At 40.6% G+C, this 25,768-nt stretch overlaps 1 protein-coding gene across 1 annotated transcript in view; it reads right to left on the bottom strand.

Moving 5' to 3' along the window:
- Nucleotides 1-25,768, bottom strand: part of LOC137297303 (uncharacterized) — an 80,075-nt gene that overhangs the window by 5,374 nt on the left and 48,933 nt on the right. Inside the window, exons 42-61 of the mRNA XM_067829313.1 lie at nt 25,574-25,651; nt 22,217-22,357; nt 13,865-13,966; nt 12,169-12,270; nt 11,561-11,740; nt 10,173-11,101; nt 9,575-9,701; nt 9,034-9,244; nt 8,367-8,562; nt 8,031-8,110; nt 7,014-7,293; nt 5,962-6,140; nt 5,095-5,449; nt 4,112-4,237; nt 3,391-3,545; nt 3,081-3,156; nt 2,229-2,310; nt 1,710-1,846; nt 805-962; nt 44-250 (exon numbers count right to left, since the gene is read on the bottom strand). Coding sequence (XP_067685414.1) covers nt 44-250; nt 805-962; nt 1,710-1,846; nt 2,229-2,310; nt 3,081-3,156; nt 3,391-3,545; nt 4,112-4,237; nt 5,095-5,449; nt 5,962-6,140; nt 7,014-7,293; nt 8,031-8,110; nt 8,367-8,562; nt 9,034-9,244; nt 9,575-9,701; nt 10,173-11,101; nt 11,561-11,740; nt 12,169-12,270; nt 13,865-13,966; nt 22,217-22,357; nt 25,574-25,651 — 3,901 coding nt within the window. The remainder of the gene's footprint in view (nt 1-43; nt 251-804; nt 963-1,709; nt 1,847-2,228; nt 2,311-3,080; nt 3,157-3,390; nt 3,546-4,111; nt 4,238-5,094; nt 5,450-5,961; nt 6,141-7,013; nt 7,294-8,030; nt 8,111-8,366; nt 8,563-9,033; nt 9,245-9,574; nt 9,702-10,172; nt 11,102-11,560; nt 11,741-12,168; nt 12,271-13,864; nt 13,967-22,216; nt 22,358-25,573; nt 25,652-25,768) is intronic.

The raw sequence follows: 25,768 nt of genomic DNA, 5'->3' as shown, positions 1-25,768 counted from the left end.
TGCTTGATATGAAAACTATACATCATTACACAAGCTGCCTCACCATGGTGTCCAGAAGAGTAGCACAGTTGGATGCTGGGGTTTGTGTGCTCCCATGAGAGGCTTGAACACCCCATCAAACACATCTAGAAGACTGCAGGCTGGCGGTGGGACATGTTTCTGCAGAAGGCCCTGGTTGGCCAGCTTCTTGGCTACCTGTCGCTCATATGTGATTGAGTCCTGGTACTTGCAGCAGCCGTATGATGGCCAGCTGCAACAAGCAACACAACATGCTACATGACCGGGTCGATGCTGTAACACTGAATCTGGAATATGTTGCTGAGAGTCAGCAATAAATAATACCCCAACAAGCTGTATGCGTAACCAGTTGTAAGTAGGACAACTGGATAAAATGTCACAATTCCAAACAAAATCCCCCTATTATTATGTTTAACATTCAGTTCAGAATCTCTTTCAATACAATACTCAGCTAACATCAGCGACAGTCAAAGTAAGGGAGATGACTGTGTGGTTACTGATCACATGCATGGGCAGCCAGTTGTGGCAATGCAAGGCTTCAGGGTAGGGGATACACATTCTGCCTTTTAGTCAAATGTAACCCATCCTAGCAAAGCCCTGATCATCAGAGCCTTGGATGGATTCCTAAAGTCATCATCAAAAGAAAGCTTACAACATGTGGGTGAAATCTTTGGGGTGTGGTCATTGTGTTTTATGAAATAATTCATCAGTGTAAAGGTAATAATGTGATATGATAAATGGGACAGGTTAAATCGTGGATCTGCCAATAAGGCGGGACTGACTTACGCTGTATCTTTGTTGTGTATAGCATGGTAGCAGTAGAAGGAGAAGGGTTTGAAGGGCGTGGCCAGCAGCTCCACGGTGTTGGACTCCTCACTGGTTCCCTGTGGCTTCTCACTCATGGACACCAGGGACAGCTTGTAGCTGGACTGCTCCAGGCCCAGCTGTAACATGGCAACGTCAGTCATAGTCACCATAGCAACATCTCACATCTGTTATACAGTCACCTTGGCAACATCAGTCATACAGTCACCACAGCAATATCTCACATCTGTTATACAATCACCTTGGCAACGTCAGTCATACATGCAGCATCTCACATCAGTCACAGTCACTATAGCAACATTGCACATTATACCATCACCATGGCAACATCACACATTAGTCATAGTCACCATGCCATCAGTCATCCAGTCACTATAGCAACAGCTCATACTACTCAAAGAGTCACCATGGCCACATCTCACAGGAGTCATAATCAGCCACTATGACAACATCACTAATTTCACATATTCACTATGACAACATCACACATCAGACAACTAAACCCATCAGTTATACAGTCAGTTAAGTTTCACGATGCTTTGAACAGAAGTGAGATACAGGTAATGATTTGCCTTGATGTGGAAGCAAAGACTGGAGTGATGCTAACTTTAAATGTCTCCCACTTTGGTGAAGCAAAAAGATCATTCCCTGTGACAGGATTCTATTGTCCAAAAGGGACAAAATTCGTCAAAACTTGCAGTGTCACTCACGGGTTACAAATGATCCAAAGTAATGACATGTCAAGCAAACAAATGAGGCAGCACATAATCAAAATCAATGACAACACCTGTCTGCCAAGATTGAGGCATACAATACATAAAACATTTCATAAAACACAGTAGCGCAGCTAGGATAGATCTCCTTACCTTGATCCTAACTGTCTTGACCCCAGAGTGCATGGCGTTCCCATACTGCTTGCCGTCAATGAGGACCTTGTAGCCGGAGATGGCCATGTCAGGGTTGGACTGGGGGCACTGCCAGCTCACATGTGCAATCAGGTGGCCTGCAACACACCAGACACACTTACTTCTACCTTTCATATACAAGTGCAAAGTGTAGCAGGCAACACATCTGAAAATGCCACATCAATTTTACAGTAAAAGTTTCATTTATATTGACCAGGTTTGATGTGTCCTATTTGTTCATTTGAAATAATATGCTCGTTTTGAGTGAGTTTAGTTTTACGTGCTTGTAGCAATATTCCAACAATATCAATGAAGGGGACACCAGAATTGGGCTTCACTCATTGTACCCATGTGGGGAATCAAACCCAGGTCTTCAGCATCACCCGTCAATGCTTAAACTACCAGGCTACCCCACTGCCTCTTTTTGACTGAACATGAAAACAAGACAATTATTCCTGAAGTTTAACATCCTGTTCATACCTGTGTACTGTTCTAGAGCATTGAAGCAATCCTCTAGAAGCTCCTCGACTCTGGTGAGTGTGTGTGCTCCCAGGATGATGTCCTGCAACACAGGATAGGAATGATCTTGATTACAGACTTATCACATCTACCTTCTTCCATATTTTGAGGAATTTAATTTATAGCAATTTCATCATGATATGGAGTGATAGCTCTTAAATAAATTTAGGGCGTGTAGCTGATGCTTTGAATGTGGGACCATCTTATATAAGTACATGGATCTACAATCACATCGGAAACTGTAATGAGCCTGTCCTCATCCATCCTCGATATCTCCAGGGTATACGTTCCGAAAAGTCTCCACTATACCCTGGATGCATCTACGGCTCTGCCCGATAAATTTATTACCTCCCTTGGGTGGCTTTTTATCCAATCAGGTGTCTACGCTGGGAATTTGAGCGAACCAATCACAACTCACTTTCGCTTTCTAAATTCTCTAACCGATTAAGCTTGGCAAACAAACCATGCGTAGGTTCTCTGAAAGTATTAGATGGATTTCTTGCATATGTTTTAAAAAAGGTTTAAGGACCTATAAAGTTGCATGTATGATTTCCCCAAATTGTGAGTCGCACGGCGAGCAAACCTTCGCAGTTGCAACTGCTACCTTTGTTGACACTGGCAAATTCGGTTATAATGGCGACCACTCTGATTGGCTACTGTGAGAAAGCGGAGTCAGCAAAGGGAGGTAATAAAATTATTGTAGATGCGTCCAGGGTATAGTGGAGACTTTTCGGAACGCAGACCCTGGAGATATCGAGGATGGTCCTCATCAAACATCAGACTTTTCATTCACCTATACCTCACTGTACTTACATCATTTTTTTCTGCTCTGATTGGGTGAGCCAGGGCACCAATTTTCCTTAACTTATGTCCTACAGCTCGTATCAACCTGGAATAATAAGAACAGGATCACATACTGAACTGGAATGAAACTGCTTTACAGTCATTGATGCCTTTCACTGGAGCAAGCCTTATTTAGTCTTAAAAAGTACTTCAACCTGTTAAAATGTCCCAGAGCATTAAAGCAGTCCACCAGAGGCTCCTAGTGTGTGCATGCTCCCATCGCCTCTACCTTAATTTCTAATGATCGTCTTGATGGAGCGTATCTGTAGTCTGGTCTCACCTGTCCCGCTTGTTGACGAGGTCACAGGTGACTTTCTCGATCTGTCTGCGCTCCTCCAGGCCTGCAATGGTGCTGCTGATGACAGGAGGATCGGGGGACAGCGCTGGCTGCATGCGGATCATGTCCGACCTCACCACATCACTTGTCCCATATAACTGGAACAGGACACATCCATTAAACACTGGTCAACGCATTCTTTGTATCCAGCTGAATCAATACAATTGTATCTACATACACCCACTTATATATCAATATACCCCGACATTTTCTTACATATTCAAACAAACATTTCAATATAACCTGTTCATTTCGTGAGACAAAAAATGTTCGCACTATTCCAATTTATTCACTTTTTGGGGCAAAACTTGGTTTTAAATTCCCAGTGAAGATGGCTGAAACATTCCCCCCTATCCTACCCCATCCTCAACCTCTCTTTCACCCCGCCTCCTTTCTGTAAAAAGGCACCCCCTGAAGAACCAGGTTAGAATTGGCCTTTAGTAACCTTTGCATGTATCAGGTGTTTTGATTAGGTTGATAAAGGTGATCATATCCTATATATATTGTATGCAGATCGACACTCGTAATGTCAATCACTGGAGTCTCACATATAGATTCAATTATTTACAAATGTCAAAAAAAATTGTAGTCAGTGAAGTGACCAAGTAAACCAGCAATAACAATTAAGTCCTAACAAAGGAATCGTGTAACCATGGCAACTCACATGTGTTTCAAGGTAGACAGAGTAGTTTCCTTTCTTGAGATGTTTAAATTCGGCCTCGCGTGTGTCAGGGTGGATTGGTCCAATACTCTGAACCAGCTTCTCCGTGTCCTCCTCCACACAACATAGCTGAAACACACATGGACAGTTACACATAACACAGCTGAAACATATGTGGACAAGTACACACAACACAGCTGAAACACACGTGGACAGTTACACACAACACAGCTGAAACACACGTGGACAGTTACACACAACACAGGTGAAACATACGTGGACAAGTACACACAACACAGCTGAAACACATGTGGACAGTTACACAAAACAGCTGAAACACACGTGGACAGTTACACACAACACAGCTGAAACAAATGTGGACAGTTACACACAACACAGCTGAAACACATGTGGACAGTTACACGCAACACAGGTGAAACATACATGGACAGGTACAGGTGAAACCACTTTACTGGTTTTGCATTTAAGATGTTGGTTAATAACAATAAAGGAACGATACTTGTATGGATCACAACTTCCATATTTGATAATGACATAACACTTTGGTCTAAATTCTCATAACATCACATCCAATGACAAAAGGATCTATACCAAAACGTGACATCATAAAAGACTGAAAGAGTTGTCATCCATAAACATGTGTTACCTTTATCACTATCTTTACCAATAGTCTATTTGTCTCTGGTAAATTCACTGTTTTACTGATGTGAATGTATGTAGACATATTTTTTAATAAGGTTAGCATTTTCATACATGTATTTGTCACTGTTGTATTGTGTTCGTTCACCAGAAAATGAAAGTGGAGTAATATATATATTATTATTATTTTGTATTGTATTGTAATAAATTTACAATTAACATCACCCAGTCATAAATTTTTGAAAGTATGAAAAGATTAATCAAAGTTCACAACAACTGTCATTCAGGCAATGCCATGTCAACATCCTCCATCATAGTGGACTCACCCTGTAGTGCTTGACCTTGATGCCCTCTGTCATGTAGGGGGCCTCCCAGCCGACTCTCAGGGTGGAGCTGCTGACCGACGGGATGCGGAAGATGGCCGGCGGCTTCACTCCAGGCCACGGAACCACCAGGGGCTCCGAGGGCTTGCTGTTGAGGCGTTCTGTGGCAGTCAGGGCCTGGACTTGGAAGGAATACTCTTGGCACCATTTGCCATGTGTGAACGTAAAGCTGAGCTGGTCTGCATTCAAGATGGCCTCTACAATTCCGTTAACGTAGACCTTGTAGCCAGTGACTAGAGCATCTCCATACGTATTGGGCTTGTCCCATTGGATGGCAATGTAGCGGAAGTTGCACGCCCTGGAAGAATATGTACGCTTCATACACAACATGTAACGAATACAGAAATCATGTCTCAGCTGAAACTCAGCAACTTATGACCAGATGCTAAAGAAATTATTTTCTGTTATGCCCACTGAGTGATAATCCTTGGTTCCTGCATACTGTATTATTCCTATCAAGTGTACTGGTTGTTTGCAATGTCTATGGAAAATAGCAGATAACATAATCCACTGCTTATGTCTACAGGAAGATTGTAACTGTCAACAAATGTGATCTCTCTTTGTGAACAAGAAAGACATAAGTTTCATTTTCTTCCAAGACGCAACTGAATTAAGCATCTTGCAAGTCAGTATAATTAATTACGTTTTCTTTACTAAAGTTTTAAATTTAGCAAAGTCTCATCCTTCTAGATGGATAATATGCAATTCCTCAGGGTTGGTTATTCTATGACCACTCCATATAGTGGAAAACATTTTTGGTAAACATCACAAGTTATTCTCACAATTATTTCTAATTTACAATGTCTGTACCTAATAGACAGCACAGGGCTGTCTGGTGGGGCAGACGTCTGGACAGTCAGCTGCTTTGACTTGTCCATGATCTGACCCTCCTCGTTGTATGCCACCAGACGCACGAAGTGGGTGGTCCCAGGCAGACACTTGTTGATGACACAGTTGGTGTCCCGTTCAGACAAACGCACCTCACGTTGCTGAAACAACATGCTTGACATTCAACAGTTGCCATGGACACAAGGACATGCTTGACATTCAACAGTAGTCATGAACAAGAGGTCAGAGCAGCATGTCTGACCACGTCAGCAAAGTGCAGAGCTATTCAGGCATGGAACACTTCTTAATTAACATAAAAACATTGTTGGTTAACACTGTTCTCTAAATACTTCGAAAATTAACAATGATTCACTCGCCTGATGTCTACATTTATTAACAAACTGAAAGATGTTAGACGGATCAAGGCCACTTGCCTTAAATTTTCGTCAATTCTGTAAAAACAGTTAAATCCATACTGAACAAATATCTGTGGTCCCTTTCAGCTTATTGAAATCATAATATATAACATAATTCCTTTATGGCCAGACCAATTTGTGTTATGAATAATGCAAGTCTAAAAAATCACAGAAATAAAACAGGATATATAAATCCTTCACTGCTTTCCATGTTGAAATATCCTTACAAAAAAGAAAGAGATTGCTCTGTCCTAACTTTTCTGTCCATCACTCCTCACTCTGGTTATATCTTGGATACCACTTTCTCAGCAGAGGACAGATTTTAGCCCCTTCGTGAGGTTGAGTACAATTCGGATTTGAACCCACAGCCTAAGAGTCAGGCACCTTATCACCAACACACAATCTAACTCACTCCGCCACAACAGCTACCAAAATCATGAAAGTTGGACAACTAGTAGTCTAGATCACAAACTTTGTGTACCCTTCTGGCAAGTATAAATTGCCACAGCTCCATGAAAGCTGTGACTGCACAATTCCATTTAGTGATCAAATGCATTATATTTATGATGACACTTACTCTTTGAAGGCATTGTGTATTTATCAGTAATCCACCCTTACCGCTGGTTGGGCCACACTGCTCCACTGTATCTTGTAGAAGCCGATGCCCTCTGTCTCCAGGAAGGTGCTCCAGTCCAGGTGGATGGAGTTCTCGGAGATGCGTGACACCTTGAGGGGGACCTCGTGGTCATCCGCAGTAGACGACCAGTCCTCCAGGGTGAGGCTGCTCTCACCGGGGCGAGGGGAAGACGATGATGTGTTCACCAGTAGGCTGTTCGACTTGGGGGAGTCCATGTACTCAGGGTTGGAGCTCAGGGCCACAAGGCTGATCTTGTATGTCCTGCAGACACAAGTACTCACTTACAGAAGTATCACATATTTTATATATCTGAAGGGAACACACCAGCAATGTGAAGTGAGTTAGTTTATTTTTACACCAATTTTAGCATATTCCAGCAATATTATGGCAGAGCTTCAGAAATGGGCTTCAAACATTGTACTCATGTGAGCAACTGAGTCAAGGTCTCCGGGGTGACAAGCAAACACTTTAACCACGATGCTACACCACCATCGGAGTCTGTGAAGACTCCACCTATATGGAGGCTTAGTGTAATTAATCAGGTCTGGACCGGACAATCCAGTGAGTAACATCATGAGCATCAAAGAAACAGCTTCAACAAGACTGGGCACATTCAGCATGAGATGACTAATTTAGACAAATGTTGGATACAAACTCAACCCTTCTTCAAAGCAAATGAACATGCTACCCACATTTAGACAAAAGAGATTTCGAGGTCACCATCATTTGTTTGTTTATCTAGTTTGTTTGTTTATCTAGACAAACTATATCAAAAGGAAAGTTTATATGTATTCCTGTCAAACTAAACCTGACATAAAGTTTGCTACTTTAGAAAACACCACAGAGATTTTGTTTTTTTCACACTGAAATTATTAAACCAATCTGACAAGGGTATTAGTAAACCAACCAAAAATGTTTCCAACAAGACGTTGAAAACTTCTTTCTGTTGTTGAGATTCTCAGTCTGAATATTGGCAGTCGAGAGGACAATATCCTTACCTGTTTGGCCTGCATGGAATCACAGCTTTCCTATGAGAGCTACTCAGCTCATTGCCTGCCTTCTTATCATTCAAGTAGACCTGGAATGATGAAGAAATACAATCAGTCAAAAAATGTTCAGGTCACAGTGACCCTGAACCAACCATGTAATTAGGTCTGAATACCTGAGTTATCTTATACAAACAGCATGGCCTGATGGGACTTGAGTGAGTGAGTGAGTTATAGTCACATCAGGAATATTTCAGCCATGCTGAAAAATTTACATGCTGAAAATAGATAATGTCTGATCATAAATTTCATCGACTGTCAAGGAACACTTTTCAACATCCTTCCTACCTGATATCCTTTAACCCTGATCCCTCCATACAACTTGGGCTCTCCCCACTCAATGATAAACTCCTCTGGTTCGACTGTTCTAAGGAAGATCTCGGGGGAATCAGGTGGCCCAGGGATCATGATCTGTATCTCCTGGGCTGTCTGAGGAATGACATCGGTGAAGTAGACTGGCTCAACAGTAATGGTGTATGTGGCTCTGGAACAGACAAATCATTCAACACATTGAATGGTGTTTGACTGGCATGTTCAATGTCCAAAAACATCACCAACACATTTTTGTTGTTGCCTAACACTTCACTTAGCAATATTCATCTATGTGAAAACATTGTGTAAATAATCAAGTCAGGTCAATACAATCCAGTGACTGACATTATTAATAATGGTCTATGCAATTTCGATCTGATGACATGCATGAGCCAAGTCTGCAAGCCTGAAAACCGGATCCCGTTATTAGTTTCTTATGACAAGCTGAAGACCAAGATCTTCACAGGTCACTATTTACATACATAGGCTTGACACTACAAGAACCTATACTGAAACATTGCACCCATATTTTATATGAGCAGTTGTTACAGGCCTATCACCCAATAGTTTACACAATACATTCATTATCACACTCATTTGAAACAACATTTCAATCAGAAGGTGTTACAGGGAATGAACTCACTTGATCTTGGTGATGGGGATAGTGCACTGTATCTGCATGGGCTGGACATATTTGGTTTGGATAACTCTGTCTTCACAGTACCATATAATATTGAACTGCTTCAATGGAGTTATCTGCCCCTGAGTGGTCCAAGACAAGACAACGTCTCCAAATGTTTTGTTATCTCTCTCAGCTTGGTGGATGAACTCCGCAGTAAGTGTGGATATGAAGCCTGCAATAGAGGAACATACCACTCTAATGTTCATAGAAACAAGCCAAAAAGTGTGAGAAACAATCACTAATATCTCTGACCATGATTCCTGGTTTCAGCTGAACAACTATATTAAACACGTTTTGACTCCACTTTCAAGAAAAGTTCACGCAAACATTCAAGTGTTATTGGTTGAACAAACTTGATGTTGGAATTTTTTCAACCTCTTTAACGTTGCGGGTACAAAAATCTCAGTTTGTCATGGCAACAAGAAAGACTACAAGATAGTCCATCTCTGCAAAGCATAATTACTGACAGAGTCAACAGGCAATTACAGCTTTAACAACCTACCTGCCTGGTTCTTGGGCAGTGTGATCTCCGCAGAGTCTGACGGTGCCTCATCCAGGTTCTCAGGGTCATCCAAGATGGTGGCATAGTCCAGGTCCTGGGGGTTAGTGTTCTTGAAGAAGCCCTTATACTGGGGCACATAAGAATAATCCATGTTATGACAAGCTAATAAACCTTTCATGATCATTTCAGACAAGACCGTGAATCATTTTTTAAGAAAACGACTTTTATTCTACACATTTTTTCATAAGTAGCATCAGACTAGAACCACATACAGGAATAGATGTACATGAACCTATTTCAGAGAGTTAACTCTGTAACCCTCTGTAGTCAGTTAGGAGAACAACCAGACAAATGTCTGGGCAACAGATGTACCTGACAGATTTAGTTTCGGACAACTTAACACAAGAGCCAATTTTCTTACAAAGTATTCCTTAGGGATCTTTCAAAGATCCAAGGTAAGAAAAACATAACTGCTTGATCTATACAAACTCTAGACGAAGACCTTAATGTTGGTCAGAGGTTCAAGATATTTGATGTCTTAATTTCTAGACTTGAGAAGAAATCCCACTAATTCTCCAAGGTTATCAAAGACCATCACCTTCTGTTTCCTTTCCTTCTTGGCATCCTCTGTGCAGGTGAGCGCCACCAGTGTCACCTTATACATCTTGCCCGGCTTACACTTGGTGAGCGTGCAGCTCTGAGCAGCTGGTCCCAGACAACACTGCAGCTTCCCATTGATCTCCAGCTTGTAGCCCTCCAGGTACCTGCGAAGGTAGATCGGTCGTCCATCGTCATCCTTGCCAATCACTGACATCAGTGGTGGCTTCTCCCAGTACAGGTTGGCAGTGTTCTGAGTGTAGGATGACACAAGGAGCCGGGGAGGCTCAATCGGGGCTCTTGTCCTTGCCATTAGAGCCTTGGACATAACATGAGCTGTCCTTCTATATTTCTCTATCCCAGAATCCCACTTGTCTGGATCCAGAGAAGTTTTGATGCTAACCACAGCTTCTATGACTATTCTATAATGGGCTCCTGGAGAAAGATCTTCGATTGTCAGACTGTCCTCTGTAGCAAGAAGATTTACATGACTAGCAACAACCAAATCCTCATCCTTCAACCTGCCCTTCTTCACGTCTGCCCAGCGGACGATCTGACCTTGAAGTTTGTTTGACCCATACACCAATGGCGGCGTCCAGGTCAGGCGTAGTGATGTTGTGGAAGATTGTAAGACCTTAATGTTGGTCGGAGGTTCTGTCCCAGCAGTTTTTGCCAGGATGCTGGAGTTTGGAAGCCATACAGAATCATCTGGTGAGATCATGGTCTCTTTGGGTATAGAACGGTGTTTCTTGTATTTGTGTTTGTCTGGCAGACGGTCAAAATATTCGTCAGTGACAGCAATGATTCGGACAAGATAGTCTGTCTTCTCCTGCAGGTGATCCACAACAGCCATCTTGGCATCTGGCATTGTGTCCACAGACACATGGTGGGGATCGTTGGCGTTGAGGGACACGCATTCAATCCGCATAGCTGCATAAGATACATTAGTGTTGAACAGAAGAGGGTAAGATGGAGTAAACTGAAACATCTGATAAACTTCTTAATTTAACTTTACATAAGAAATGTCTGAACACAGACAAGTGACCTGCCTAAATACAAAGTTGACAACCAGATGATCAAGTGTTTCTGAAAAAGTGATAACAAGCAGAGTGCGAGTGAGTTAGTTCAGTTTGAAGCTGCTCTTAGCAAGATTCCAGCAATATCATGGCAGGGGACACCAGAACTGGGCTTCACACATTGTACTCATGTGGGGAATCAAAAACAAGTCTTTGATGTGACGAGTGGACCCCTTAACTACTGGCTACCTCACTGCCCCAGTGATAACAGAATATCAGACTTCAACACAAAACTCAGTTCATTCATATAAATATTTTCCACAGAATTAAGAAACGAGAAAAGAGAATACACTCAAGTGTAACCCCTACTCACCGATGACCTCCACTCCATGCTCCTGGGGTGGGTCCCATGCAATCTTCAGGCTGTTACATGTAGTGGCGATCACCCCCAGGTTACGAGGAGCATCAGGCGGAGAGGCTGTCTTCACAGACAGCTGGTCAGACTTTGAAGTCAGGATAAATGCATTAAGGCCATCAGGTGTTTCTGTAGTGCCTGGAAGAATCAATGCCTTTGTTACATTGGTCTTTGTACAGGTTGGAGAGGTTACGAACTCTTCTCACTATGTGAGAAATTAATTAGTACGAATTTGAAAAGGTTCAAAGTCTGGAAGAGGATCCATACACTATCATACCATTTGTAAGCAAAATCTTTGTTTGTTCCTAAACACCACACTCGGCACATTTTATTAACATGGTGGTACGTAAATATTTGAGTCTGCACCATACGAATCAATGATTGATATTATTAGCAGTGAAATCGGGATACAACATCATGCATCAACCGGGTTTGTTTGCCTGTCTACAAGATCTCCCTTATGATGATAAGCATGGATCATCACAGGTCTGTGAATTAAGAAGTTTTCAAAACAAACATGACCATTTATTGATGAATTACGTCTTGACATATTTGGCTGCACTCACAAGTTCCTTCATCAATGTCGGTGTACTTCTCCATTTTCCTGGCCTCCACAACGACAGTGTAAGAAGTGCATGGCCGTAGACTGGTGATCAGCAGGTGGTCCTCTGCAACAATATATGGCCCATGTTCAAATGTGGCTGTTCACCCAAAAGGCAATGTGATGTGCAGGCAAAACACCACTAGTGCCATAAGGCATATACTTCTCAGGGAGGTGAGAATTAGATAGCTGTGAAGCATACATAACCACGTGATGTGGACATTAATAAGCCACACTTGAGCAGATACAAGAATCTCAGAAACAACAAGGATTCCAACAATCATCATCATCATCATCATGCTGTCAGCTCCTCGCTCAACTCCTACGATCTCAGTTCAAAAGTAAAATGAGGTGGCAGTGTATTTCAGTGTAACGCTCATCATGACAAATATCTAACACATACTTAAAGAGAACTTGATTGTGAGATTCAGTAAAATGCTTAAACTGTTTAGAGTCTGCAGGGAAGGCTACAATAATCCTGCCTATCAACAACAGGAATAACACTCCTACTACTGTGAGTGACATGAGTTCTCCCCCCTTCTCCACAACAAACGGTAGACTACTGTCAGTAAGCATACAGCAAAATTCAGTAAACGTGTCTATCACCATGACAACCTTGCCAGGAACAATATTCAACAATGACTAAAGCTAAGCAATAAATCACAAAGATTTGACTGAAACAATAAATATTTGTTCAAGGGTAAACTATCTCATCTGACTCATGTGAATGTTATTCCTTTGAAAGATGCCTATGCTGTCATTTCTAAGTATGCCTGAGGGCCCAAGGCGAGCAAAGGTCAAACCTCAGCAAACTTAGAACAATTCTGTGTCAAGTGCTCTTGAAATTCTTGAATACAACTTTCTGAGGAGCTTCATGAATGCTAGCTTGAGTTAGAAATTGCTCCTTCCCAACTCAAGACCATTGGGTCGTGAAGCGTATTAGAAGTATGGGGAAGAAGTATTTGTTAATGTTCTCATACAGTCTCACTGAAACTAAGCTGAAACTAAGCTGAATTGTGTAGTCAGACTGGTTATATGATACTGATCATGAATACTGATGACATTATTCTATATGCCTCCCTTGTTTTCATCCTCACAAATACAAGCTGGCATCAGATAAAAACTATTTATTTAAATTTTCATTTAGGTGAGAACATCAATTTGTGTCAAATTAATTCATGTGACAAGAGATAGCCAATAGAAACATAAACTACTTAAACAGTTTGCTACATCTGGAACATTGTCCTGTCAGGATGGAAGGTTTATATATTACAGGTCACCTGCAAATTAAGCAAACCGGCTGGAATGCATAGATTTTACTCTCACTTGCAAGAATAAAACAAGTGGTCACAGGCTACTACCAAAGAATTCATAATGTCGATTTAACTGGGCCTGTGATGGCAGTGTCGGCAATGATGACAGCTGGACAAGTAAAAGGTACTGAATATTATCCTATAACAATATGGCAGCTACATCATGAAATAACAAAAAATCATACCATCTTGTCATGCATGACACTAAACCTGCTGGATGGGTGTCAGATGAAAAGGAGCTGGGATAGAACACTACTAGCACAGCCGTCACAGACAGAGCTGTAGTGAGTTTCATGGCTACATTGAGGTCATACATGTATGACCAAATTTCTACAGCTCTGCTGTTACCTGTTGTGCTGTCGCTGTTGATCTCCTCCTCTGGACGGTCACCTGGCCACCATGTCACCTGGTAACTGTCGGGACGAACAAAGTGAGCCTTGGGTTCAAAATCTGCAAAAGAGACATCACATTATCAGACTGCCTAGACGCATTTGTGGTACTGTCTGAGTCAGAGCTGTTTAATCAGAAATAAGCTCTTTGTTTGTTTGTTCTTTAACAGCGCACTCAGCAGTGTTCTACCTACAACACCTGTAAATAAACAAGCCTTGACCACACTATGAAAAAAAAAAGCCTTGAACAGACAATCCAGTGATAAACAACATGAGCATCAGTCCGTAATATCTCATGACTGAACATGCCATACCTCCATAACATACAATACACTTGATAAAACCAGCTGTTATCATACAGTTCATACAAGAACTCCTGGATCGAATCCCCAACACTGACCAGCAATAGCAATGGGAGAATTGGGATACCATGTCACGTGTCAAACAAAGCAGCAAGCATGACCATCCAATACTAGTAGTTGACTTTTATGGCAAGCATGGCTTGCTCAGGACCAAGAAATAACTCTTAATGACACTGTTGCAACTACATTCAAATCTCTCCAGGACTGCAGGCTGCACCTCATCCACTGAAGTGTTGGAACTGAAGGTGGATCTGGATTCGTAAAGAATGGCTGCTTTTCTATTTGAAACTTTAGACCCTGATTAATCAACCTCTCAACACTAGTACTGACAAGGACCTCCAGACTTTCATGCTTAGTTGGGGGAAAGGGGAAGGAGGATTTGAACAGAGAAGGATATCTTGCCATTCCTGACCTATATTTACCAGTCCAGTAAAAGTGCAACGTGGGGAGAGAGAGTGTTGGCTTGTGATCCTCACTTACTTGTCCAGTTTGTGGCCAGGTCTTGTTGCGCTGCCTAACATGCTGAACAAAAAACACAGACAATCACTTCCAGCTAAGCTTCTATTTTGAGGAATGTCACTCCACTCACAAAAACAAAGACGCTGATAGACAGAGCATAATGTCAGATTTCACCATTGTTCAAAATAAAGTAATACTTGAACAAATGTGATTACATGAGTGTCAGGTTCTGGTAACCCCTGAAAACAACATATGGAATGTAATCCACGGGAGCTTAGTCACCCTTTGTTAGGAATCTTGTATTGATGAAATGGTACCAATAAAAGTCACAAAAAACAGCTGCTTCTTGTCTGAGAAGATTTAGACTCCTGCAATCACTAATATCCCTTTCACAGAACCATGTCAGGTGAAAGGTAACTAAAGGTTGACCAGTAAAAATGAAAGCACTGATTGTCTAATGACCTCACACCTACTTTACATCATACCTGTAGCATGTCATTTTAAGTAGCCTAATCCTGAAGAACCTCCACACACCTCCCTCTAATAATAGTGTCACTAATCCTGCAGAAACTCCAAACAGCACCCTGTAATTTATAGGGTCTCTAACCTGTAGAAACTCCACACAGTTGCCTGTAAGTGCCACTAATCCAGTGTGTATGAGCTATATCAACCTGGGATCCTGGCAGTGACACAGCTAAGGTGTTATTGCACAGTAATACATCATGCCAGCCTCATTACCATTGTGTATTCCTCCACACCAGATGACAGCATTTCCACTGCAGGACAATCAGACCATCACAGCTATAACATCAGAGAGAGTTGGGCATAATCCTGGGTGATCAGGGAAATCAATATGTTATTGACTCACTCGTTTACCCTGGCAATTGAACATTAATTTGGCTCTTTGAGCAGCAAAACATAATGAAGTAGCCTAACCATAACCTTTCCATGCTTCATACAACTTAATAACATTCAGACCATGGTTATATAAACAGTTTAAATTGGCATCATTCTACATTGTTGAGAACACAATTTAAAAATTACAGTAACCCATGCGTGTCGCTGACTGGTTTGACACATGTCATTGTATTGTGTAGATTGATGCCCATGATGTTGACCACTGGATTGTCTGGTACAGACTTAATTATTTACAGACTGCCACCATATGGCTGGAATATTGCTGAGTGTGGCATTAGACAATAAACAAACATGCAAAAAGAATGGCTTACTGAATTATCACATTTGTCACAGGTGTGTAGACCATATGTACATTTTCAAACTGGCAAAGAAAGGTTGATATAGGTAAGAGCGTCAATGGTTGAATGTTACCCGAGAATTGAAAACCCCTTCAGTTGGCTTCAGGCCTTTATAATGACATCAGAAAATTTCATAACATCTAATATATCATGCCCCATGTTGCAAGCTTGGGATATGCTTGGGACCACAATTATAACAATTTATAGTTCCTTTACGTGACAACTAGATAAATTCCTACAATCATGAGATGAAATTAAGATGCAAAGCGCATTAACCCTTTAATGACAGTAGTGAGTAGACTTGACAAAAGCACCAACTCCAGACCAATGCATCAGCATGTGTGAAACCTATAAGTTCTCAGTGGTTATGGACATAAATCAGGCTTCTATTGATTACCCACTTATGTTGTCAAGCGATGATGACAGATTGACTCCCTGACTTGTGTGATACTGACAACTAATCGCCCTGCAGATCATGAAGAAGCCACTTGTCCTGATAAGAACTGACTTTAGGGAGGGTACAACAGTGTCTCCACAGGTAAACCACAAGCAGGCTACAGTCTCTTAGCCTATCACAGTGCACATACTACTGCTGGTGGGAAAATACAACCATCTTTTGGCATAGGGAGGAACATAGTAAAAACACCACTTGTAAAGATATAGCAGCGTCTTTCTGGGAACCTTTTAGGACCCATGACAGTATTCAAAGGACACTTGAATCTCTACTATGAAATCACTCCATTCCATCTAAAAGGGTCAAAGACTACGAACCCCAGTCTTCAACATGACAGCGAATGCTTTAACTGCTTGGCTACTCTACTGCCTCTGTTTATAAAGAGACCTAAACAATGGCGAAGACAACCCATACCAACATAACACACAATGAACTGTTTAAATACTTCTTATATACAATTTGTACAAGACCTCCTGGACAGAGTCCTAACAATGATAAAGTGGATGCATACTGAATCCACCTCAGTGAAAATTGAAGTTGTTTGTTTTGTTAATGTTGTTGAATGTTGTATTCTATGTGGTGGCAATATGAATATAGAGCATCAGTCTAATTAATAAGAATACAATTACATGTGTCAGCAAGTCTGACCACCAGATCCCATAAGTCATCTCCTCCAACAAGCATTTGTTGCTGAGGGCCAATTTTAGCCCGGATCCACACTAAAGATCAGAGTTATCAAACGCCTGACTCAGGACACAAAACTACTTGCCCTATCTGCTCCATACTGCCAGGAACAATATTTACACCTAAACATACACAACACACACCATGACTGTCCCGATGATATGTCCAAGGTGTGTTATACTACAGCAATAGACAAGAGTTTATCTTGCTGGAACCTAGATAGTGTTGATGACCTGTCTTTTGGACATCCCCACAAACACCCTAGAGGACGACACAGGGTGGAGATTATGACACCACTGTTTGCCGTCTACATATGTGTGTGACAGCTGGGTTATTTACAAGGAGGAAGTTGTCTGATGCTGTAGTCATGGCAACACCAACACCTCATGTACACCATGCCGTTACACTGAGGTTGAAAACCTGTCATTTTGAATTTACCTTTAGGTTAATACTGTTTCCTGTCACTGATGGATTTATGGATGGATGGATGGATGGATGGATAGATACATAGATAGATAGAAAGAATATTTTTACCACAGACTTAAGGTACAGAATCAGCTGCAGAAGGTTGTTACCACAGACCTAAGGTACACAATCAGCTGCAGAAGGTTGATACCACAGACCTAAGGTACACAATCAGCTGCAGAAGGTTGTTACCACAGACCTAAGGTACACAATCAGCTGCAGAAGGTTGTTACCACAGACCTAAGGTACACAATCAGCTGCAGAAGGTTGTTACCACAGACCTAAGGTACACAATCAGCTGCAGAAGGTTGTTACCACAGACCTAAGGTACACAATCGGCTGCAAAAGGATTTTTTGTTTCATTAAATATAACACATATTTCTCATCCATATCAACCCCTGCCCTCCAAATCCAAGCGCAAAACAAAACGAGAAAAGTATCCTAACATAATAACCAAATGTGTAGGTGTGAGATATACACTACATATAAGAGAAGAAGCTGTTCAACATATATAACGACTAGCATGCTTGTAATTCACACTGAACAAATCTTGTAAAGACAGTATGGATGTCTGAATCTTACATCTTGACAGTTAAAATCTATAACAAATGTTAACATTGCACTTTTCTTTTTATGATCCTGATATAGTGGCCAGACTCAGATTGGCTTCAATATTTAAGAAGGTATTGAAGCCAATCTGAGTCTGGCCACTATGTCTGACCATCATTATAAGATCTACTAAACACGTTATCTAATCAATGAAACATTAATCTGAAACTCCAATGCTTAATGCACCCTATATCAAACACCCAAACGATGCACCTGATCACCTGGTGTCAAACAGAAGCTTTAGTTGATCCTGTAGATAAGATCACATACTCAGTACCAGTGCTGTCCAGCAGGTGTTTCAGATATACAGCCTCTGCTATTGTGCACTTGAACACATGGCCTCCAATCCTAAACACTGTGAAGATAATCACCCTACTCTGGGTATCATAGCACAAAACCAGTGTACCTCTCACTGTCAGATAATTTATGCTTGCTTCTTATCAGGTAGCCATAGAATAATTTCAAACAATCATTTCATATCTTAGTATGAATCCATTTAGCAAGCTTGAGCAATGCTATTTTCTTGTTCCTCTTGCAATATAATTCATCAAATAAAAACACATCTTGCTCAGGTGATATTTAATGAAGTAAATGAAACAGAAAATATACTTCAACTGACAAAACTATTTCTGAAGTTTTTAGGCCGATGTTTTATAACTAAATCTATTAAGTTTACCAAAGCTTTCACACAGACCAACAAACAATTCAATTCAACAACTCTTGCAAACATGGCCCTTGTCTTTGATACGTTGTACACGTTCACAGTTGAAAAGTATGGAACTAAAACAGGTCATACCTGATTAATTGACTTCATGAGGGGTAATCCAGGTGAGTTTAGTATCCATATCAAGACATTATCTCGTATTCCTCTCCTACATTCACAGCATGTTGTTTACTGTGAGTTGAAACACACTGGGTAGTAACCCCCTTCGACCAATATAACCTCTTCTGCCTCAACGAGCATGATCAATAGAGCAGGGTACCTCGTCAATTGCACGTCATAGAGATATATGACCTCGTCACTTTCATTCCACCTCAAAAAACCTCTACAATGTCCATTATAAGAAGATAGGACAGATTCTCAGCTGTGGCTCTCAAGACTTCAATTTGAGTCAACACAAGGACAGTAATGGTTATTACAATGAGCGACTGCGATCCATGGATGGTGACTTTCATGTCATGTCAATATCAACAATACACATGGTTACTATAATGGTGCCTGGCTTGAAGTGACAGTGGGTAGAGAAATGACCCAGGTGGAATGTGCTCAAGTAGATTTCTATCTACCTGATATCAGTGACTCGACTGTGATCAGTTGTACACCCAATCCAATGGAGTGTGAACAGGTGCCACAATAGATACTGATATCATACTGGGCTTTAGATAGTCATACACCAGAAACTATGGGCTCTTCATATTTATAACTGGAATTTATTTGCAAACATCTGTGTGACTTGATATTGGAAGTATTTTTATACTATGACTAGAAAACAGATATTACCATCTTCTTAATAACATTTAATAGAACAGTGACATGGAATTTTCTGTGTGTGTTAAACAATTGAATATTGCTACATGAAGAACAAGGGTCATTTTGGTCCATGAGACATGCTGAATTAACATGAAAGTCATAACATGCAAGGTTAAATGAAAATACAACTCTTTGAACTCATGCATGAAAATATCATAACACTAAGTCTAAAATGTGTTCAAAAGGCTGATTGAAGGGTATTTTATGACTTTTTCCCAATATTTGTACATAAACCAGTCTTTTCACAAGCTGATATTCTTCAGAAATGAACATGAAAGCAGTACATGTACAAGCATATGGCAAATTATTCAACGCACGGTACAGACTTCCTCAATTACTGAATCTGCCTCTTTCCCTCATTTCAACCAAACATTAATCATATCCCAGAAGTCCAAAATATTAGTAGTGTAAGAAACCAGATTTAAAAAATTTAAACCTTTAAAATACTTTTCCAGTTGGTCAAGGAAGGTGTTTAGCCTGCCCACTAACCTCCCCTTATGTACTGACATTCAAGCAAAGTATTTTTAAAAACACTGTCATATATAAACTCTTCAGCAGAAGATAGAATCAAATTTCACAAGCTGTACATCTTCATTAAGAACCAAATTACCGGTTCGTATCTTCCAATAACTGCATAAGTAAATCTTAGAATTAAGCCTTCTAGTGTGGTTTAACCAGCAATGCCAACAACCCGCGGTCTCTAATTGTATGCATTGCTATCCCATTGACAATGGAACCTATCCAAGGATGACTGTGTTAATAGACCCACAAATAATTAACACAAATTTGACTTGGACAGCCAATAAGGCAACTGTATGTACAACAATTGTGTTTAACAGTTTGTGGTGGTCCTAGAGAGCTTGCCCGGAACAATGCATCACACCATGAGTCTACACAGCTGCATGTAGCATATCCATGGTGTATACAGGTCCTTACATACCGCAGACATTGGATGATCGCATGTTGAAGGTGATCTACCCTGCAGTATCTAGAAGGCACATAACATGGACATTATGTGAAGATTATGTTTTGTTTTTATCGTAGAACCAGGATGTATGTTTTGTGAAAAGGATCATGTAGTGAGAACACTATATCCTAAAGAAATATAAAATAGCCATTATTAGTACCCCTGCTTTCAAAGCACAGGCCATTAAATCAAAGCATCATACCAAAGAATTAGACAAGTCTATGAGTGAAAATAGTGAACAATTGTGTTCATAATGGCAATACATTTTATGAGAGGTATTACACCTTAAGGTTATGTTTAATACGTTACAATGAAGCTTTTCTGTGATGGAAACACCAACATCAACAATCATCAACACCATTACACCTCTCAAACTCTGCAGTCTGTTTGGGCTCAAATGAGAATGATGAATGATTAAATAACTCAAAATAGTGATAAGTGCACATAACACAAATATAACACTTAGTCCTGAAACCTCTGTACTCAAAGGATCTGAAATCTGGTATTTTGTGATCAATCATAGAAAAAGTTGCTTAAGAAACTATCATGTAACATTGTTCTATACGCTTCACAACAAGGGATGATGAACGTCTGGTGTAACAGCACCACAAATTATTTTCAGGTGCACTTTACTCAGCACACTCTCTATTAGTCATGAAACAGCCTGACAGAATGCTCACTTATAAACTTACTTTAAACATCCAGTGACATTGCTCTATTGTCTTTTCAGGTTCTCCATTAACCAAGTAAACCACTACAAGCAGTTTCATGGGCATAGTCTCCATACGGATTTTCTACAGAATTGCCCGAATCCCACTGATCTACAGAGGAATAGCCCTTGACTTAGAATTATCTCTTGTTTACAAGATTGATAGAACTATGTCTTGCTATTCACTGAACATGACTGAAAAATATCATTATTGAAGACTTCCAGTACATAGTGCTGTTACATGGTTTTAAACCTGCAACCCTTCCCTTGGTGGTTTTAACCACTAGGCTATGAAGGATTGCTGTGAAGAATGAGATTGCTTGTTCGCATGAACCATTTGTTCCTCACAAGACAGGTAGTGTGGGCAGTGTGTGCAAGAGTGGGTACATTTGGCATGCAAGGAAAGGTTTTGGATGCCAGTCGCATCCAAGTTGATTTCAACAGTAAATACCAAATATCAAAATTATATCTAAAGAATATCTTCAGATGGTTCCTAAGCTGGATCAAAACCAACATCAAAGTTTTGCTTGAAAAAGTAAGCCCTTGGCCTCTGGAAATCAGATCAAGTCTGTCTGCCATCCCCAATTGCCCTCTGCCACAGGCTTACTGTTTCCAAACAAAACCAAAGTATTCCATTGCTGTTTCTGTCATTTTAATAATGCAGTCTCATTTACAACATCAATGTCAAAAGGTGTTGTTTGTTTCAGTTATGTATCTTCATCTCATCCAATGGAAAAAGTGTACATCATGTAAACTTCCCATTACAAACTTTGTGACAGAGGCATCACTGTGGAAAGAATGTAAGAGGTTCCTACCTGTATTCCAGACAATGAGTGCCGAGTGTCCTGTGACCTGCTCACACCACACCTCCCTCGGGGGCTGAACCAGACCCGTGTAGTGCACCACCAGCTCAGGACCAGGGGCGCACCCCGAGTAACGGTCACCAATGAAAACATCTACAATGTAACATCAATCTTAGACACATGCATCTAATGCAATTTAACACCAACTCATAATTATTACAGAACACACACACAAAGAAATTCTGCCACAAGGTTGTGTTGTTTTAAGTTTACAAAAAATGCTTGGTGCATTGAACAAAAAATTTCACTTTTTTGATAATAAAGAACACAAGAAAGAACTGTTACCATTTTGAAGTATGTTTGCCAAAAGGTTGATGCTAGGATGCATAAAGTCAACAACAGAATTATCTCTGAGGCTGCCAAATTATATTTCACAGTTACCACATGTTAAAAGAGATCGATGTTTCTTACAGTACAGTTCCTACAGTACAAGGTAGTGCGATAAAGCTCTGGTAAAATGTTGATTTGACACTTTCATTCTGTAACCTTAAACAGTGATGAATGTCAAAGAGGACGTCACTTCGACGCTTCAAACACAAACAAATACTGAAAATGTACATCATCACATCCAAATACAATAATGTGTCACTAAACTGTGATCAATACATCTGTGGTATTCCTAGAAGCAGCAATGCTGCTTGCTCAATACTTACATAAATTTCAACAAATTGTACACTTTCAGCTCATGCTTGTTCTAAAGGATAAACATTTCAACATTGATTACACATTAGTCTTGTGAATATAGTTATAATAATAGGTTAGTAGGTTATAAAAGCTGCATTGTCACAAACCCTTCAGTTAAAAAGGAAATTTTTGGATAGTCAAAGTGATAGCTTCACCATGATAAAATTACATTAAGATGACCACTGTGTGTAATTCAGATGTTGCCACAGAAGCTGTGAGACAGTGTTTGCCCTGATGCAGAAAATCTGCGTATTTGATGCACAAATGATCTAAAATATGCAGTAAATCTAAAAGCTTGCATCATCGTTGATGCAACACAACTTGACCCTAAGGTCAGATAATCTCAGCTTGTAATTTGCTATTGTTTAAAACTGCTTAGTTTAAGGTTTGCTTTTTAACTGCTCAAAGCTGATGAAATACCTGACCTGCTTTACCCTCTTTTTCTTTTCTTTTTCATCATTATCAAAAAATCACATAAAAGTTCCATACTGAAACTGACTCTCACAAACATGTCCATGACTCCCTCTCAAGACACCAGGGAGTCATGATGACTGACTCCTAAATGTTCATGTACGGGGCAAACACTGGTGAGACAGACTGAGTTGGCCGTGGTCCTCAGGAGAATAGAGTTAGTGGCTGGGTATAAGAGGAGGGTTATATGACACACCAGGTGAATGCCACTCGTAGTCAAGATACACACTGCACAGCACACACACGGTTAGATCCTTCATGCTGTTATATTCTGTTTCAGTGTTACCAGAAATGAACACTGTGTTGTCAGTTCCTAGGTATTCCTGAAGACTGAACTACACTATACAAGGGCAGATAAGCAGTGAAACCACAGAAAGAAAGAGAAAGAAGAAAAAAAACCATATGATAAAGTGCTAGGCCTCATTCCACAAAGCAATGCTAATACTGCGAAGTATAGTATTCCCAGAAATTATTGAGAATCATGTTGCGTCATGTAACTCATTACGTTTATTAACTTCTGGCGTTTTACTTACATAAACATGTTAAAACATCATCCTTTTACAGTCTCAGTCTTGTTTTAGTACTTTGTTAGACCTCCTCGCTCAGCAATGCATGCCTGAATATGCCTAGTCACACTACCCATCAAAGTTTGTAGGTAATCGTGTGACAGGGTATCCCAATATTGGACCACCTCGGCCTTCATATCTTCAATATTTCTCAGTCCCTTTTGGTTTATTCTGTCCTTCATGACTCCCCACACATTCTCAATTGGGTTTAGGTCTGGGCTGTAATTGGGCCAGTCTAAAACCGTCTAAAACTTAAACATTTTCGCCCGACAACCACTGTTTTGTGTAGCGCGCAGTGTGTTTTGGGTCATTATCATGCTGGAAAATCCAATAATCTTCATACAATGTTTGTGCTGTCGGAAGAAGGTGACCATTTAGAATGTCAACGTATATTTCTTTTGTCAAGTTTCCCGTGAAAACACACAATGGCGTCACTCCGCGAGCCGATATGCCACCCCACATGTGAAACTTCGGGCTATGTTTTGGTCGCTGGTAGATAGGTTTGACAGTATCTTTGGTCCAAATTTTCACACAATTAGGGAAAAGCCAAACAGAACTTTCATCCGAAAAGAAAACATTATCCCAATCTTGATTTTCATGAGCCCGACACCAGTTTAAACGTTTTTCCTTTTGTGCATCTTTCATCAACGGCGAGGGAATTCCACGTTTTTTCACCCAATTAAGTCTCTGTAATTCCTGCCTAACTGTTTCATTGCATACCTGAGGACTTCCTCTGCTAATCATTTCATTTCTGATGTTCTCAACACTTTTCAATTTGCCCTTACTCACAATCTGCCCAAGTCGTCGGCGATCCACAACACTGAATTTCCTAGGCTGACCTGCCCCTGCTTTGTGCTCTATCCCGGTTCCTGTTTGAATATTCTTCAAAGTTCTGTATACTGTAGACAGAGGAATACCATGTCTACAAGCTAACCCTTTAGCATCAGCCTCACCCCTTTCAAAATCATCTAGAATGAGCTTTCTTTTCTCTCTTGCTGTAAATTCTGCCATGTCAACACAGGAAGCCGTCTGCTCAGACAAGGGAGATAACTCTTGACGTAATGAGCTGCCTTCTAAGCCTTCAAGAGTTGTCTCCCTTATTTAGTATGCTTAGTGCATAGTGAAAGCCCTTTTTCCAATCTTAGCATCATTAGAAAAAAACCCAAAGATTTTCTCAATAATTTCTGGGAACACTGTAAGTCCCTTAACACAGACTTACTGACACAGCATATAATGGCTCTGAAGAACAAGCCCTTTGACTACTACTCTACAAAGGTTCCCATTCTTGCTCTGTGGTCACAGGTCAGAAGCTGATTTTGTCAGCAACCAAGTGCAAATATATCATCACAATATTCAGAAGTCAAGCAGAACAATGCCGTTAAATACGTCAAAACAATGTTGACGCACCAATATCATATTTTCAAAATGTCATAAATACACAGTTGAATTTTGAAAACAAAAGCAAAAACAAATTCACCTTTCAATTGTCAGGAGGTGCCTTTGATTCCATATCTGAAGTTTGTGTCTTATTTGCACTTGCTTGAATTAAGCGAATGTTTTGCAATGCCCACTCTGTGTCTATAGTTACCCTTAACAGAAGATGGCAGATCTGCCGTAGGATCATCATGTGCGTGGAAAATAAGTTTATGTGGCTCTGACGTGGTGGCTGAATAGCAAAACACTCATCAAAGCTACGCAGGTCTAAGGTTACTTCGGCATACCTGGGACTACAAGCTTCACAAGATCTTTCTCAACTCTAACAGACTGATGTGCAAACAGAATT

Source organism: Haliotis asinina, chromosome 9 (genome assembly GCF_037392515.1).
Source record: "Haliotis asinina isolate JCU_RB_2024 chromosome 9, JCU_Hal_asi_v2, whole genome shotgun sequence".
Taxonomy (NCBI): Eukaryota; Metazoa; Mollusca; class Gastropoda; order Lepetellida; family Haliotidae; genus Haliotis; species Haliotis asinina.
This window is presented reverse-complemented; position numbering and strand designations above follow the sequence as displayed.